The 19,798-nt window shown below is 37.2% G+C and overlaps 1 protein-coding gene across 3 annotated transcripts in view; it reads right to left on the reverse strand.

Moving 5' to 3' along the window:
• Positions 1-12,781: 12,781 nt before the first annotated feature.
• Positions 12,782-19,798, reverse strand: part of sntg2 (syntrophin, gamma 2) — a 104,298-nt gene continuing 97,281 nt past the window's right edge. For all 3 annotated transcript variants that reach the window (XM_046063204.1, XM_046063206.1, XM_046063205.1), the window contains exons 15-17: positions 14,567-14,659; positions 13,963-14,073; positions 12,782-13,717 (exon numbers count right to left, since the gene is read on the reverse strand). In XM_046063204.1, the coding sequence (XP_045919160.1) occupies positions 13,589-13,717; positions 13,963-14,073; positions 14,567-14,659 (333 nt within the window). In that variant the 3' untranslated portion in view covers positions 12,782-13,588. The remainder of the gene's footprint in view (positions 13,718-13,962; positions 14,074-14,566; positions 14,660-19,798) is intronic.

Here is a 19,798-nt window from a genome sequence, read left to right on the forward strand (position 1 = left end):
ATCATTAACAGAAATAAATATATCATTTGGGGGAGGCCCATCGTGTCCCATGTTATGATAGATGATAGCTTTCTTGTTTGTGTGAACTAGTTCACTCTTTTATTCATTAAGTCATGTTATAAATAGACAAATGGCTAAGCTCAACAAAGGGGCTGAGAGATGTTCTGTCAAGTTTCTTTTCTTTCATTTCTTAATTTTGCTAACAAAAAGGACTTTAGATACTGATTGAAAATGAGTTATGTAATGCATTTAAATTCAAAATATTATTTACTTTATTCCTTTTTGTAAGAAATAGAATAGTCAGGATCAAATATTATTAATTATTTTACAACAGTAGTAAATTATAGGTCTTATACATGGAGGTAAACTGCAGGCTGCATACAACTAATGTATATTTGATGAGTTTTGCCACTAAACGACCTCGCTGTGCAATGCATAAATTAAGGCCGAAATTCAATGCAAATATTAGTTTCTTCTGCTGTTTGAAAGAAATAATGTGTATTCACAAGTCTGGAAACCAACTCCTTCCAAGCTATGGAAATAGCCACAATATTCAAATGCAACTGTAATCTGTGTCATCTCACACACACTAATGTTTCTAAATTGCTGTGGACTTTATCTGCTGTAAAACAGGTTAGGAAATAAATGGAAAGCAACATTAACTTGGGTTTGCAGGGAGAACTCGCTTCATTTCTAATTTCTCCACCAAGATTTTTGTGTCTGTCGGACCAGCATTTTGTAGATTACCGGGGGAAGTTGGAATCCATTATGGAGCCGTCCTCGGTTCCAACCCTTGGGTTCTCTCTCTCCGTCTTCATATTCAGCTGGAAGCCATCTGACCAAGGGAGTGTTGGCTGCTCCCCAGAGAGGATTTTGCCTGACAAAAAGAATCATGAAGCGTGTCCAAAAATACTGCATTGCAAAATCGTATATGCCATCACTGAATGGTCATCATTTGTTTTCCTCCATAAGTTCATAAAGAGTTTAAAATACTACATTTTTACCAGTGTCAAATTACTATCATTTACATATGCAAGGTTAGCTAATTGAGAGGTTTGATAAATATGCTGATACATCAGTCAATGACTTATACACTTTTGAATAAGGGTGTAGTAAGTTCATTAACATATTTATTTGCTGTTATGGGGGGTCCTTCCTTGGGAAAAACTGCATGCTACACAGTGACTGATGTGGGTTTTTTCAAGCAATCTTTGCTGCTGCAGAAACAACAACAGTGATTGATTGAAATAAATATAACAAAGAAGAAGCCAAAATCTGCATTAAAAGAGTACTCCATTGATTGGCACAATCGTGCACACATAACATTGTCGGGCTCTTTTAAAAAAATAGGATCAAAATCGCTGCATTACAACCTATTGAGAGCAAGATTTCAAAGCAATAGCACTTGCTAAAGACATCATCAAAGAAGAACTGTTGACTATTGTAAAAACAAGCCTGTCTCAAGAAATGTTTTAATATCGTACAGTAATCACAGGAAGGAAGTCAAGGTGGATGGTAGATGTACAAAGCACAGCTACAATAATCCCATTAGCGTGTAGTTTCTAAGAGCAGATATTATAGTAAAACAAATTAGATGCATTGTCAGTGAACTTAAGTTTAGTATGAACATTTTGCATGCCAGATACCTTAATTAACAACGTTTGCTCATTATCTTGACTAAAAACATAATCCAGGCAGCATTGTGTTTCCTCCAAAAGATCTGCTGTTGCAAATCAGTAGCATGTGGAAGCAATTTTAGAGAAAATTATAATACAGCGAACTATAGATGTTCATAACTGCCTATTTTAAAATTAAATCACTCATAAAAAAAGCCCTCGTATTTGCCACTTGCATGCAAGTATATAAAAGTGGTGTTTACCTTCTCTCACTTTTCTCACTTCATCAATGGCTATCTAATGCTTATTTGTTTACTTTACATAATTAACCCTCTATGGTACAGTGTAGCCTCTGGGCAACATACACATTTTTGGCCTAGTGCACCTCCACCAAACATCCCAAAATATGATGCATTACTTTAAAAGAGTTGCAGGGCCTTAAGGAAACCAATAGCAGTGTTGAAATTTGTCACATGATTCTCTGGCGCACATTATGAATCCTTTTACTGCTGGCTTTGACACATGGTTCAGCTCCATTTTCTCTCTGCACCACACTGCCTTCAAAAGATATTTTTATGCCATTTGACCCAGAAGAATTATATTCACAATAATAGGAGAGAAAAGTTTCATTGTTAATTGTTTAATATAATTTATTTGATAATTATATAAAGGAAAATGGTTAAAATACAAATGTAGTCTTGAAGCAACATCATACCATTATGGAATCCCACCATGCCATTTTTTGGTGTTGTGCATTAGGTTTATGTACAGCTCAAAAGTTAACAAACAGTTAACAGAAATTTAATTAATTCACACACATTGTCAACACATTGTTCTTCCATTAAGAGGATGAACACAAAGGTTTTCTATGGTTCATCAAAGAGGAGGGCACCTCCAGTTGATGGTACTGAGAATTAATAAAGATTTAGTAGTGAGGAAAACAGCGAGCTGCTGGAAATCCGGCCAGAAAAGTGACAGTGATTGTGAGGATGAGTCTAAGAATGCAGATGAGGAAAAGAGTGAAGAAGAGCGGTGGGGATAAAAGTGCAGTGACATATAATAAGATAGGGAGGAAACCTATTTAATAGCTTGTTTTCACTTATTGATAATGTGTTGCATTTTGTTGACTTTCTATGCTTTGTCAACTTCCATTAGTATTGAGCCAAAGACGGCTGCAAAGTAATACATACCTGAAATGGCACCAGAAAACTGAAGACACACTTTTACATCTAACACAAATGATGAATTGATAGAAGGTAGCTCTGTCTTTATTTTCAGCATGTTTTCGCTGTTTGGATTTAATGATTTTTAATGTAAACTTTGTAATGTAAATGTAAAACCAAATATATTTTTTGAAATTTCTTTAAATTATGTTTACTTGGTCCAAGTAATGACAATGAATATTTTTTTTACCCACTGGCAAAATAATGCGTTCCATAGAGGCTTAATCAAAAAATTTATTTACTTTGAATCTAGTTTCAGAAATAATCTGCTTGCATTGTTGTTTGACTTATCAAAAGGTGAGAAGTCAGTTAGCTACCTGTTATTGCAGAGGCCAGATATAGAGCGGTACTTGTTGAGATGACTGTGCTGACAGATGGTTGGATGTGTTGCAGGAGGACATTGAGACAGCTCTGCAATTAGCTCCACATCCTCCCAAGAAAGCAATGCTGAAAGTGACACAGGAAAGTTAGCACAAGAAAACAATTAATATAATTTAATCTTGCCAATTTTTAAGAGCATATCAGATCTGAAAGGACACACACTTTGGTGATCCATGGTTTAAATTATCTAGTGTTTTGGAAGACTATTAAAATGGCTGTTGACTAATTAGATATTTTGGTTGTGTTAAAGTTGTTTTGACACCGTGGTGAAAGCAATTTTACCTGGTGCCGTGACATCCCTTTTGTGTCTGTGTCTTGCTCTGTTCTTTAGGACTTGCAAAGTTGTTTGAAAAACCTCTGCAGCTTGGGAAATCTCCAGGGTCTCCGGCTCTGTTTGCCGAAGGAATGTAAACACATTTGTGGAAGGCGAGGATGTGCTTCGTCTGGGCACAGAAATTGACAGATTAAAGGATAGTTTTGGTTTCTTCAGTCCTTTCTCGGACAGGTATGGATGCAGTTAAAACAGATACAGACAATTTGATAGTTACCGTTCTCTAGAGTGAAGTAAGGCTTCATGTACAATTTGAAGGCTTTCTTGATATGAGGAGATAAGCAGTTCCTTCGCAGATTTGGCTGAAAGATACAGAATACATAACAGCAAAAGTATGTTAAATTGGAATTACACACTTGTTTGTATGTAGAATTTCATCTGTGTATAGTGGTGGAAAGTAACTAAATACATTCACACAAGTACTTTACTTACAATTTGAGGTCCTTAATGTTTGTATTGATGTATTTTATGCTAATTTCTACTTCTACTCTAGCATGGCATCAGACTTTGAAAATGCATATTAAGGCCAATTTATACTTCTGCATCTACGCTGTAGCCGAAGGCATAGGCTGTGTGTCATCTGTGTGGCTCGGCAATTACACCACCAAAATGCTAGTTGGTGGTGAGGTTGGAGTTGTAGCTGATCAATATTGAACAGCAGTTACTTTTAGTGATAACTAGATTACTAAATTACTAAAAAGCAGAAATGAGAGAAGGGGTCAGAAGAGATGGTATGTGCGACCCTTGAACCAGTTGAGGCTGAAGGACAAGCTTGAAATACGTTGGAAGAATTGATGCTACGAAGCCAACCAATCACAGTTCTTGCAGTCTGCGTTGCCGCAGGGTGTTTTTTTGGGGAGGTGCGTGTCAGGCCATAGAGTTGGGTATGGCGTAGGGTATGGCGTAGGGTACGTGGCTACGTTTAGGCTTAGGTGTGCATATGGCATAGATTCGATGCAGAAATTGGCCTTAGTCTGCAACCTCTCATTTCATTTTTGTTTTCTTAGGGGTGTTATCAATGGATGCAGACCAAAAAAGTTCTAAAAATGGGGGTACATTAGGGCGGGAAAAATGCAATTTTCATATCTGGGCTGTGATCAAAAAGTATTTTTTTGCTTAGGAAGGTTCTAACTGAGTGAAGTGACCTGGAAGTATTTACTGTATGTGGCTGCCATGATGAGAGGTGGCCAAATTCTCTAAAAGCTAAGGAAAGGTGCTTCAGTGCTCGCTTTCTCATCTCCTTTAGCGCCGGGTACACTGAAACATGTTTTACGAAAGGAAAGGAGATAATGCTGTCCCACAATTTCTTGAGGGAAGCAACATTTAAAGCGACGCACCATTCTCAAATGATAAAATCCATCGACAAGATTCAGCAAAATCCTTGCAATACATGATGGACAGTAATGAAACTTTTTTCTTTATTGGACTCATTTATGATACTTGAATAAGAAAATTTCTTTGTTTCTTTTGACTTTGCTGTAATCTAATTCTATATCAACACTATTTTATGTTTTAGATTTTTGAAATATTCCAAAAAGTGTATTAAAATTTTTTACAATAAAAAAAGAAAGAAATCCATCAACAGATAAATGACGGCAATCATCATGTAAGTTACAATTTGGCTATTAAGCCCATTCTCTCTTATATCATAACCTGCTCATATGTATTTGTTTTGAAGTGTCAACAATAATTTAAACCCATACCAGAGCTTAGGCCGGCCTTTTATTGTGGCCAGCCTAATGCACACCTGTGCAACACCCATGCTGTCTGATCAGCATCTTGATATGCCACACCTGTGAGGTGGATGGATTATCTCAGCAAAGGAGAAGTGCTTACTAACACAGATTTTGACACATTTGTGAACAATATTTGAGAGACATAGGCCTTTTTTGTACATGGATCTTTGAATTCAGCTCATGATGAATGTGGGCAAAATGACAGAGAACACAGATAGATTTTGAATGTGCAGAATGTTTTAAACATGAGCAGAAAACTTACCGGAGCTATTAAAGTCCAGGGGTTTATAATTTATAATTAATTAAGTTATGATTGACGTGCATAGGCGACACATATACAGTAAAAGTGGTTACTTCCTCAAACAAAGACACAAAAGAGGAGTGAAGACTATGTCGTGCCTACATGTGCGTTGACTCAGCAGGGATGATCTTAAGTGAGAAAAGTTGATCTACAGGAGAAAACATATCTGAAATAAATTTCAAACTTTCTGCCGCACAGCTGTAATGTTTCTTCTGATAATGGATTTGTACTCACATTTATTTGTGCATTGTATTTTACAAGATATGTATCTAAACAAGTATCTAAAAAACTAATTTGGTCCACGTCGACCAGCTATAACATAAAAATACTACACTGTGTAAGTAATAATAATCAAACGTCATATACATCACTCGCATGAGTATTCTTTCCCTCCAGAACTAGTACTTAAAGTACTTCTGTACTTTCATATAAACAGGATTTTGAATAAAGAAATGGAGTATGCTAAATGCAGGATCTGAGTATTTCTTCCATCGCTGACTGTATATTTGACAATATTGTCAGAACCTTTGTCTAGCCCACCTTACAAGCGCTAGCATTTTAAATGTCAGTAAATAATTAGTATTTAATGTATCTGAGACATCATCACTTTCAATACACAAAACCAAGCACAGGAGCTTCCCCAGCCTCATATGCAGCATTTTCACTTGTGCATAACTGTGTAAGATTTGGGAGGAGAATGGCAGGAGAGCCAGACGTATCTGCCAGAGCAAATGAAACATGAGCTCTGCAGACTAGTCTGGTTCCCGGGCTACTTGTCAGTAAATAATTAGTATTTGAATGTATTCGAGGCATCATCACTTTCAATACACAAAACTAAGAGCAGGAGCTTCCCCAGCCTTATATTCAGCATATTCACTGTGGCAGATTTGGTGTTAAATCTTCCAAATTGTTTTAAAGCAAAACACAAAGCGAGAGGAACATGTTGTCTTCACAGCTTTTTTTTATTTTTTTAAGATATATAGAGAAGAAATGTTCAATGAGACATATGAATGTTGACAGTGACATTTCCATGGGTATATCTTCTTTCTCTAATTCATGAAGAGATGCAGGTGAGCAGTACCCCACATATGGTTGAAAATATGTAATAAAGCCATATTTGCTATTATTAGCTTTTATTACAATCTATTTTTCCAATCCTTATATTTCAACTTATAATAGATTATGAAACTTTTTAGATGACAATAGCTTTTAGCAAAATCATTTATAAAAAAAACAGATACTTACAGTTTAAATGTTTTGCTTCATCAGCTGAAAAACCTGGGAGAATGATGCAGGGCAACAAAAGTAAAATTGCAGTGAAATAACCAGCCATTTTTGCGGACAGCTTACAATAGACGAGTCAGAGATGTTCACAGTAACAATAAAGACTTATCTTAGTGGTGTGTGCATTGTTGAACCTGCCCTTAAATATTCACATAAAGCAGGGAGCCCATTGTGCAGGTTAAGCAAACCCGCCCACACTAGAATAACTTAGAGATTCAGTATTTCTCTTCTCTTCAGTTGACTGGTTTGTTTTCCTTCCATTATTCCAGCCATTCTATCCCAGAGAAACACATAAGATAATACTTACACAGTACATTATCTCTCTTGCACAATTTTTTTGTATACATGGGTATAATCCATCCAGATGTGTGCAATATACGAGATTAAGATGTAATGAAGGAAGTGACTAACTGACAGTAAGTGCAATAACACAATAATAAAGGTTATTCCAGAATCGAGCAATAACTACGACCAAAAAAGTATGAATATAAGAGATGTCTAAAGAATTTTAGACTGAATAAAAAGGGCATGAAATCATTTGTGAAGAGATAAAGTACTCAGGCTAAGACGGAGGAAGGTAAAGGTCTGTTTGTCCCTCTGCACCTTATAATCCTCTGCCACTGATGCCAATCATGACTGTAGTCTGACAGTTTTAATAGAAATGTTTGAAGCACACCATGACTCCCAAACTTTGACTAGGACAGGACATTTTTAAAACAAATAATGAAATCCAATTGTGAATCTGTTGCCACAAACCGAAATATATTGCTATAGGTGCTGTAATGTCTTGACTGACTTTAATGCTACTGGCTATCCAAACAAATGTGGCCACTAATGAAGTTGAGCTATGTTTACGTTTGTTCAAATGCCACAATTACTAGCAGTTACTATGGAAATCTGTATGGTATATATGCACACTAAAGTCACTCCATTCCATCAGCATTCGGTATTCAGTATGGAGTCCAGAGTGGTCCCCAGCGGGCGGCTAATTCCCCCCAGGTGTCTGAGATGGGTGAGATGAGGGAGCTATTGAAACGTCAGCAAGAGCAGCTAAATCAGCTTACTCAAAGCATTGCACCTCCATCCTCCCAAAGTTTTAGCACAGCATGTAGGGATTACTAACAGTAAGAGCGTGGCAGCAGTCCTGAAGTTGCCTTGGAAACTTCTCCTCAACACAAATACTTCAGTAAGCATTCAGGGTCCAGTGCCGCCAGTGGAGTCAATTGTGAGAGTCACAGCCCATTGAAAGTTGAGCAGTGTACTTGAAATTCATGCTTGACATGGTGCTGATGCAACTTCATGATGCTGTGTGTATGGCAGCAGCCGGCAGTGACTTCAGCAGCGGGTCTGAGACCATCTCAGTTGTAGCTCTTTGTACATTCTTGTTGTCACAGTGTCTGCTTTAGCCTCACTGCAAAACTGTTTCAGCCAAAACATCTCAACAAATGAATATCTGAGAGTGAAGCTAGTGACATCCAGAAAAAAACTGTTGTTTCATATGCTGTTATCTGAACAGTTTGTTCTAAATGTGGTATCAGGCAGAGCATTATGAAATACCAAAATATTTATTGTTATAGAGAGGATTGACAAAATATCTGCCACCTGTAGAATATAGTGCAATCCAATTCTATGCAGGTACAATACTGTAAATGCTTTCTCAAGTGCAGCAATGTTCAGTTTTCTACTGTGACAGGTGTTGAATCCACTTTATGGTAATTTCTGCCAATTTAGCCTGTTGTGTTGTTATTTAAATATCCCATTACATGTCCTGAAGTCAGTTTTAGTGACAGCCTCTTTCTGACCGTTGTTGCTTGTTACCAAGACTTTCTAAGTTACATCATTTTAAGTTACATATTTTAAAAATAATGGAGAGGCAATAAGCAGCCCCTCTGGCCTCTTTTTACCTTCCAGTTGCCTTTTGATGCCTCTGAAAAGTCACTGGTAGATGGTAACTGTCAAAACGGAAACTTACTGCAATTTGGTATTACGCTTACCAAGGCTACAGGTCACAATGGCCGGTGAAATTTTCCTTGCAGTTCTGTTTATTAATCGAACACTTTTTATGACAGCACCATAACACAGAATAAAAATATTGTGTATTTCTCATGTACAAAAAAATTTTATTTGTTAAATAACCCACTTTACTAATTAAATTCGATATATGTGCTATTATTAAGGTGTTAATTAAGGTACCGCACACTGGTCTGACTTTACTATCTTTATTGTAAGCAACGCGTTTCACCCATTGCTTCTTCAGGCTCACATAGTCAAATTACAAAAACACTTAAAGGTGTATTAAGTAGACCCTGTGCAGGTCATGTGACCAGAACAACACCTATAAAATTAACATCTTATACAAAGCATTATAGTATAAACAGCAAGAATGTGCTAACAGATCAACAAACATCACAATATATATATTTTACTTTACTTAACACACCTTTAAGTGTTTTTGTAATTTGATTATGTGAGCCTGAAGAAGCAATAGGTGAAACGCGTCACAATAGTAAAGTCAGACCAGTGTGCAGTAGTTTATTTGATTTTTCATAGACTTTTCCTGCTATCTACTAGCACCTGATTGTTGTTGCTGTGCTCGGGGAATTTCTTAGTTTCAGTGTTAATTAAGGTGTTGTTTTATTTTAAAGATGACAGACTGTAATCAATGAGCAATTTATTATAGTGAAGAAGCGCAGTAGTCTTTTTTATTTTACTGCTCTTAAATAACATACACTTCAGAAAGGTATTATTTTTTAATGGCAAATCAACCCTTCAGGATAAATTAAGGTACACTACATAACACACGAGGGTATGACAGACGTAACATTTGCCAGGCATGGCTGTATCTACCACTGAGGTCATATGCTCAGTATTGTTACTAGAAATCTCGTAACTGTTTCAGAAAAAGCCTAAGGTAGACTTAATTAACATTCAAAACTTACACCTAATTGCACATTTGTATGTATTTTTAGGTTATACACACCTATATTTGACTGTGCTCATTTAAAAAAAGACAATATAGAGAATCAAATTATGAAAAGGGTTTTGAAATAGAATAGACAATCATATAAGAAGAAAATATATTTTAACAGTCAAAGGAACACACAAAATGTCAACAAATCCAAACAATGTACAGACTCTTTTGGTGGCTATATATTTAATTATTTCTAAAATCATGGCTACAGCCTTGTACCTAGATGGTGTTACCAAAATAAAAACAAAAATAACTGTAGAGCGCAAGAGAAACTTTGAAATCCAAGTCAAAAAGCTTTTGGCCATAACATCATATGTCAAGCTCTAAACTATGACAGTGGATTTGCTTCAGTTCGTCTCCTGCTTCATGGAACATGAGGATTCCAAGTGCCACTAAAATTAGAAAACTTCTTGGACAGTTGACTGTTCAAAATATTCAGTTTTAATAATTATTCCATAAATGAAGTCAAGTCAAAGGTAACATCATGTCAAGTTCAGTGGTAACAGATGGTCACAGATTCAGAGCTTGTTCTAAATTAACCTGTGCCCTCCATCACTCATTTATGTATAAGTCCAAAATAAAATAACCTTTGGCCCGGACAATGGATAAACAATCAAGGAGTGTAATAGGGCAGGTACCTATACAGCAAATGAAAACTGACAACCATTGTTCTGTCATTTTTGTCAAACTGAAATACCAGTTAGTGAACCGATTCTTAGTATCACCATGTGGTTGCCACACCAATGTCATTAATACACCACAACAATAGTTACATCTTACGCAATCTGTAACCTCCAGGCTAATTTTTTTGTGTGTCACAAGGCAATGAAGTACCACTGTCAGTATCACAGAGTTCAAGGTTTCTCAAATACAGTGCAAAATATATTTTGCATCCCTGTTTGATTTGGCATGTGAATTTTATATTGTATTTGAAAAACTGAATATTTGATGCTGTTTCTTGCTGACATTTTAAACAACATTCTTGTTTTCTGATAAAAACTTCTCTGTGCAGAGTCTGCCATTTCTGCCCAATATGCAAATATACAGAGAAAATGATCCATTTAGCGCATCCACACAATTTGGCCAGATTGTCAACATTCAATGCTATCAGTACCTAACTCTGGATGATGTAGTGACGAATCTCAATTCATCCACCTGCTGTGTTGACACTCTGCCAACTACCTTTTTCAAAAAGGTTTTCAGTTGCTTGGAAATGGACATGCTGAAAACAGTTGGGCATTTTTCCAAAATCAATTAAATCTGCAGTTGTTAATCCTCTTTTAAAGAAAGGCAACCTGGATCCTTCAATTTTAATAATTACAGACCGATCCCTAATCTTCCATTTATTGGAAAAAATACTGAGAAAGATGTTTTGATTCAACTCAATAATGTTTTAAATGCAAATGGATTTTTTTTAAAATCTGGCTTTAGGAAACATCCTAGCACTGAGATGGCAGTGATACCAGTGTTATATAATGCCTCAGTTTTAGTGCTGCTTGGTCATCGATGCGGCCTTTGATACTGTGGACCATAAAATTGTTCTAGAGAGGCTGGAAAGGTAAGTAGGGATTATCCTTTCAATAGGTTCAGATTGCACGCAGGATCTATCTTGTTGCCATTGGTGATCATAAATCTGAGCAGATAACCATGACATGTGGAGTCCCCCAGGGTTTAATTCATGAGCCGCTTCTATTCAACCCGTGCGTGCTCCATCCAGGCCAAATGGTACAACAGGACAACAACATCGTTTATCACAGCTACACAAACGACGCTCAGAATTACTTATCTTTCGCCAAGTGATTCCAGAGCTATAAAGACGAAAACCCAAGTTAGAAATCTTGCTGTTTTAATTGACTCCGGTCTCAGTTTCTGCAGCCATAGCAAGGCAATTACTAAATCAGCATTTTATCTCAAAAAATTTTATCTAGTTTATAATCACTCAATAATCTTGGGCCAAAACACATATCTGATCTCCTTGAAGAATATAAACCTAGTAGGGCTACGCTTAGCTACTGTGTTGTACACAGGTGGAACCAACTTCCTGATCATCTCAAATGAGAAATTGTTGTTGCATTTTTGAATTTAATTTTATTCCATCTTAATTGTATTCTAGTTTGTCTTGGTTGTTGTTTTGAATGCCATTCTAATGCTTTTCTTTGCCAATGTAAAACACTTTGAATCCTTTCTGTTGAAATTTGTAAATAAAACTGCCTTGCCTTACCTTCATGGTGCACTAGCAACACATACTGTTGTGTCAGGCTGCATCTGTGGAGCTTGGGCCAAGGAGGACAGCATTTGCATATGTGTGTTATACTTTTCAAGTGAGGCTCCTCTTAGTGACCAGAAGCAGCTGGTGACTTTCATTAAAGGGAAATCATCCCCGACAGTGGGAGTTGTCAGCAAAAAAAGCACAGGAGGACAGGGAATATTTTGAATAAACTGTAAGCTAATGTTAACTTCAGAGCGCGATGATAAAACCATCTGGATGAAAGAAGCACTTCATTGAATAAGTGTTGTGCTGCAGCTCAGCTCATTTTACACTAAATAACAAAGAATGACATCTTATCTGACTGATCCAGTCAGATGAGATGGTAACTTATATTTTGTCAGCAGGCAGCAGGTTATTGAGATAGAGCTAAGCAGAAGATGAACAGTTTAGTGACTGGGCTAACAGATGCTAATGTTACATCCACTGCCATCCCTTCACTTTCAAAGTAGACATACAGACCCACAGGGAGCTGTGATATGTCTCGCATGATAGGCAATTGGGCTTTATGAGCAATTTATTGAAAACACAGCAAATATGCATTTTCACAATAGAACCATCAGCAACTGAAGACATACAGTATTGTTCAGTGTATTAGAATGGAAGTTGATAAAAGTGGATCTGAAGATTAAATGTCACATTTCAGGTAAATGTCCTCATTGGCTAGAAAGATTTGAAACTCAGTCTTTTTGCCTTTATTAGATACAAAAGATGGACAACAGCACAAACATCAAACAATTGTATCTAAGCCAATAAAATAAATGCTGCCTTTGTGAAGATTTTTATTTTTGTTGGGATCATATCAGAGAGGTGCTGATTCAATTCAGTGGTTATTTGGAGGCTTATTAGACTGCATTACATTGTTTGTGTTCCCCCCCCCACCCCCCATTTCACATACATAACAAGAGAAACCAGAGGAACCGGGAAAGGAGAATTACTCATTACAGTTCAACTGTGAATATAAAGAAAAGAAAATCCCTGTCAGAGGTCTGCTGGAGTAAGCCAGCATCAGATTCATTTTGTCAGTAAAGATGTACTTACTAGATGTAGGTACAGTACCATAATTCTTCATAGATAGTGTATCAGCTCAGATTCTAAGCTAAATGTAGTGGCAGTTGCTATATCTGGCGATTTGTGTCAGGTTGTCAAATGTATGGCAGTTACACACCATATGGTAGAACGGGTGATACCTTTCATAGTGATGGAAACAAGTAAGTGTCCATTATGTAATGAGAGAAAACATATTGAAGAAATGGAAGAACTGTGAATCCATTCAGATTGTGTTTTTTCTACCTGTCAAAAATTAAACAACATCTTTCTTCCACCATTAATTTATACATGTTCTACTTCTACAGTCTTTTACAAATATTTATTTTTCAGTAGTTCATACAAAAATAGCAAGAACGAGATAAACATATCAAGTGGCTCTGTGCATAAAATATTTGCCACAGGTGCACTTGACGATGAGGACGTGTCTTCTTAACTGTTCATGTAATTTCCAGGGAAGCTTTGACCGCACATAAAGAGAGGGTCCATGGAGGCCACTTTGGCAGCGATAAAAGAATGTATACAGTGGAGGACAGCTGTTAGGTTAGCAAACTCTAGTTCCTGGAAAAATACAAATAAATGACAGAGAGACACATTAATATGTTCATACTCATAAATAAGAATATTTTAAAACTTATGATTTCTTGAAAAACTGAATTTAACACTCTGGTCACTTAGGAGGAAATATTACTAACTAGACATTCTGTAAATTAGTATTAATTGGTATTAATGAATAATAACTGTGCAAACTATGATTCAAAACGTCTTTGAATACCTATAATTTAGAAGTGGAAAAAAATTATTACCTTCATTTCTATTTGCTTGCTTTCAGCATTCTTGAAAAGGAGTTTTACCCTGGTTTTCCCATCATCAGAGGAGCCTTTAAGTTGAGAGAACTTATATCGCCACAGCACGGTCTACATGGGAAGGGATTATAAAACACAGCAGCACAGGGATTTCAATAATGAGCACAACATTTAAACACCACGTCTGACTTCAGAGAGACCTGCATGATCAAGACCTGACATTTTAATGTGCAGATGTACTTTGAGGAAATTTATAATGCATAACAAAAGCACAGCAGTACTTATCACTGCTGTACCAATCTTGCAGTGATCCAATGGACATTGAATTCAAAAAAGTAGCAAGGCTGCCAAAATAATCCAAAATGTACATTTAATGACAATAGCATACCATCCACCACTTTATTCTGGTAAGACCAGTTTACAAAATGTGTGACATTTGAGAGGATATCTTTATATTTCAGAGTTACTTAAATACATTTTAAAATACAGTAGAAGCCTAAGTGAATAAGGACAGGTGCTGTCTAACTGCTGTCTCAGGAGCAGTTCAGGGAAGAACCGTACCTAACCGGATTGTCAACAACAATTGTGAACTCAGTTACTTCACCTTTGAAGTGCCTTCTGAGCAGGTGAAGCCTGATCCAAAATCTATGGTGAAGCACAGCACATTCCCCTGGCTGCTGCACATGTAGCTTTTGGACTGTTGAGAGAGAATTGATGTCAATTAAAGTCAATTTGATTTTCATATTACATCAAAGACAATTTGAATATACTGTATGCAAATCAAAATTATTTTTTTCATATGTGGCAGTAAATGCAGCCCACTATTACGGGGGGGTGAATAAATAATTCACTTAGTATTCATCATAAATCTCTCCGTCTTAGCCCTCATTTCACCACTTCTTTAAGAACACAGAAAATGTTTTTTCTTCTGGCAACACTTGTCATAGCAGTAAAAGTATAGGTGTAACTAATATTATAAACAATGGCTCCATTCTATTTTGGTGCATCAGTAAGCCAAGCCAGTGATGCAGCATTCACAATTGCACCAAACTGGCACACCTGAGTGGAATGCAGCCATTATTAATGTTATTAGTTACACTTGTGTTTGACAAATCAAAATGTCCACTGTAACAGAGGCCTATGGGGAAGTTATATTTCATGGAATAATCAGGCTAACCGATCAGGACTGACTTGTAAAATGATCCTTAACCACTTGATAACTGCCACCTGTTTCTAGGAAAAACACCTAAAATAACATACCCAAAATTAATAAGTAATAACTCCTAAACCATTAGGCCTAGATGCATAATTCTGGTCTCCTTTGACAGGTCAGACGCTAAGGAATCCACTAAATTAACCTATTTATTTTTCCACAGCTGAACAGAGCTGGAGCTGAGCTATATTTAGAGTGGTCGGACTGTGGTGTGGGATGAGAGGAGAGATATGTGGAAGTCAACTTGTGCAGCCATGTACAGTGAGGGAGCGATTTATGTTGTGATATAAGTTTATTTAGATGCTTGGTGTTTGATGTTTGTTTGGTGTGCTTTTGGGCCAAGTCAAATTCTTGTCTCTTGACAAGATCAATTAATTAGTTATTAACATTGAATGTTTTACTTTATGGTTTTGTTCTTGGCACTGAGTATGATTGCTACAGTAAATTCAAATACAATTCCTTGCATGCGTGAACATACTTGGCCAGTGATGTTCGTGCTGATCTTTTGTCATCTTGCACCTTTTGTGTACTATGATAAAGACGCATCATAAACTGGAAGCACCCATGACGCAGCAGGTTTGAAGCAAGTTATAGGATTGCTGAGTATTTACAGTTGCAATCAAAATTATTTAACCCCCACCGCAAATCAGGTTTGTCCAAATTTACAGACTTTCAGCTGTTTGCAGTTTAAAAAACAAACAAAAGTAACTGAAATGGCTCAACACAACAAAGTAGTCTCAAAATTATTCAACACCCTGAATAAAATCCTTCACAACAGCACAAATATGCAAAAAGGGTGTTAGCACCTGTTGCAACTAATCAAGGGCTTTGTTAGTTGCACCAGGTGTGCTTGAGCTGGAACACATGAAATGCCGGAACTGACTAGGGATTTGTTGAGTGTCACGTTTGACTGCATGTTAGAAAAATGGCTACGTCAAAAGAATGGTCAAAAAAGGTAAGAGAAGAGATCATCGCCCTTCACAAACAAGGAACATGATACCAAAAGATAGTGAAGGCAATGAATGTTCCTAGAGACACCGTTGGAAGCATAGTTTGCAAGTTCAAAGTTAGAGGAAAAGTGGTTACACTACCTGGACGGGGGAGAAAAAGGAAACTATCACCTGCTGTAACCAGATTTGACAGGTTGTAAAAAAAAAACACTGAGTGACTGCAAAAGACTTGGTGGCAAGGGGCACAGAGTTTTCATTGAGTACAGTAAGGCGCGTACTGAACACAGACTGCTTTCATGTCAGAACTCCAAGTCCGCTCCAATATGTTCAAAATCATATAATTAAGTCACAGGAGTTTTGAGAAGCACAACTGGATCTTTTTGGCACAATGGATCAGTGGTATGCCTGGAGGAAGAAGAATGAACCATACATTGATAAGAACAGTCTGCCCACAGTTAGGCATGGTGGTGGCTCGGTGATGCTCTGGGCCTGCTTTGCATCCTTAGGTACTGGAAACCTTCAGCGTGTGGAATGCAAGATGGATTCACTGACGTACAAGGAAATTCCAGGAGAAAACGTCATGCCCTCTGTGAGGAAGCTGAAGCTTGGGCGTCATTGGACCTTCCAGCAGGACAATGATCCCAAGCAAAGCTCAAATTCCACCAAGTCTTGGTTGCAGAACAAGTCCTGGAAGAATGTACAGTGGCCATCACAGTCACCTGACATGAACCCCAGAGAAAATCTCTGGTGGGATTTGAAGAAGCGGTTGCAGCACACAAACCCAGGAATATTACTGAACCGGAGGCCATTGCTTATGAGGAATGGGCTAAGATTCCTCAGGAAAGCTGCCAGAAGCTAAAGTACTAAAGATGCTTGCCATGAAGAGGTTGAATGATTCTGAGACTGGAGAAGTCATTAAAAGTTGCATTTTCAGCTGAATTTGGGGAAACCACTTGTTGCATTTGTTCAATGCAAACAGCTGAAAGTCTGTAGATTTTGACAAACCTGATTTGCAGTGGGGGTTGAATAATTGAAACTGTATGTTTGAATCGTTACCTCTGACTGCTACAGGATTTGTATTTGCAAAAGGAAGTCTATACTGTAAATGCAGATGTAGAGCATGTTGGTCTGGCCAAATACACACAATTGTGATTTTTTGGATATCAAAAAAGAGCAGTAATATGTAAACCCATTTGCAGAAAGCCACCAGTGTAATCTAATAAACATCAATTGTCTCATCTAGCTCTCACAAACAGTTGAAACATTATTATGCATCCACATACAGATGCTCATTGTTTTTATTGTATTTCCTTCTCATGAATATTTTTTCTTATACTCACAATATTACTTTGCCCATTCATAGATTTTACATGTGGAGAGTTTGTCTGACACATTAGAAGAAGATGGAAGATCTGATAAGAACAAATCAAATTTTTTTTTTGTCCTGGATTTGCTGTCGGCAAAAGCAACATCCTGCGCAGCTTCCTGATAATGTCAAGAAACGTAAAAGAGGAAATCCATTTTAAAAGCCATGAATCTTTAACATTCACTTTGCTGCTGCAACACAAACAAGCATGTGTCTCGCAATTCTTTTCACAGGTCTTTTGAAAGCACTGAAGTGTAAGCTTTCTACTCTCTGTGGAGCAATTTCCCTCTAAAGGCTTTTCTTGCCACATGACTTAATTTGTGTCGTCCACTCAATTGGAATACCAAGACATGTATTTTGATTTTGTATTTGTGTTATATATTCCTTTTATTTCTACCTCACTTGAGAACAGCGGGGACATGGTGATTTCAATTATAGAGTGCAGTGTGCAGTGAATATGGCGTGGGACTGTTCAGTCCTTTTACAGAAAGTCTTTTCTGCTCACAGGCCTCAACCTCCCTGTCTTTAGTGGTGTCATGAATTCAGCTGTGACGGAGATAAAAAAAAAAAAATACAGTGGCAGGCCAGCCGTTAAGTTCTTCCTGTCATGGTGAGCAGTTACTACACTTAGCTAATTGGAACGGATTTTTCTGTGGGAATTAGCAACATGAAATACAACATGAAATATTTTTTTAAAGATAATCTCCTTAGCTGAGTCTGACAGAAATAAGGGCATGTGTGGGGAATATAATAAAACAGAGAACATGTGTAAGAATTTTTTTTTGTCTCACAAATGTGTGTAGTGTTGCACTGCATCTTTTCTTTAATAATTTGGTCAAAAAGAGATCAAAGGAGATCAAAGCTGAAGTCTTTAGAAATTGGTCACAAGTCCATGACAAGGAAGCTGCTAAATACACATTGATACAAACACCAGCACCAACTGTGAATACAGCAATGAATTTTAAGAGAAACTCAATACCAAGCTGAAAAGCGTCATTGAAATGACCTTTTCTTCAAAATTCCCAATCTGTTGCATGTGAACCGAACCCAACAGTGATGTTAGATTTAAAGGAGACCTATTGCGGTTCTGTATTTTGTGCTTTTCTGTATTTTGTCTCTTATCTATAATGTTACAATGTCAGATGTTCATGTTAAAAATGGCCAAAGCTTCAAATAATTATGTTAACATATTTAAAAATAATCCCTTTGAGCCAAAACCTCAGATTTCCCTTTGTTCTTAACGCTCTGGTTTCAACTTTCAACTGTTTGGCTCTTAATGATGTCTTTAACATCCGGTTTTCCATATATGGTCATTTGCTCACAGCCTGTCAACCGCTAAGCTTAGTCTGTCTATACCAAGGGGCTAAGCCAGAGATCAAACAGTGAAGCCAACCAAAGCCTGCATGGAGGGTTCCATGTAGGCCCCAAAATGATGTCAAAATCCTGCAACATCCCATCGCACATTAGAGATGCAACTGCATTTGTTAGATAATAAACAGTGCAGCTGACCTAAAAATTTTAGTTATGCATTTTAATAAATTTATGAGAATTGATACCCAATTATGAATTAATATTCATAAAATCAAAATTTCCTCGTTAAGGGCACCACCGGAGTTGTTATAATCCTAGAGTCTCCGGACCTCTAGGTAGTTTTGAATAATTATACAATTATTACTAGTGATCAGTTAGTTAATAATCGCTCAATTATCTTAGTCAGTCAGTCTCATATCTTAAAGGGTCAATTCTCTTGGCAGGAACTAGAAATAGGCAACACACACAGCTCTTGATTATATTACAGTGAATTTATTCTCTAACTAAGGTGATAAAAAGATGGTTGGATACAGGGAACATAAACATTTGCTGAACAATGAGCCTGGAGGTTTGGTTGTGGGAAGCATTTGACTCATACGGCATAGAAGAGCTACTGAAAGTAAACTAATGCTATAATTTAGGAGTTAAAATGGACATCTGATCACAGGACGTGTGTTAAGTCTTACTGCTTGTCGACAGCCTGCTTTTGGCCTGTTGCACGGGTCCCACGCTAGCTGCCGATCCTGGCTTTTTGCTAGGGATTCTCCGGGGTTTTCCGTGTCTGATTGAAAACGCCTCCTCCGTCTGGCAATTCGGCTGTTTTCAGGTTTCCTTCGTTGTAGCTGGCGAGACCACGTGGCTTGGTCTGACCTCGGTGAAGTTGGCTCGACGAAAAAGGCTTAAAATGGAACTTGGTCGTTCCTGAATTAGTCCAGTGTAACTTAACGGACTGATAACTTTAACAAACAAAAGAAATAAAGAAAATAAAACAAACTG

The sequence above is a fragment of the Micropterus dolomieu genome, linkage group LG11 (assembly GCF_021292245.1).
Source record: "Micropterus dolomieu isolate WLL.071019.BEF.003 ecotype Adirondacks linkage group LG11, ASM2129224v1, whole genome shotgun sequence".
In the NCBI taxonomy this organism is placed as follows: Eukaryota; Metazoa; Chordata; class Actinopteri; order Centrarchiformes; family Centrarchidae; genus Micropterus; species Micropterus dolomieu.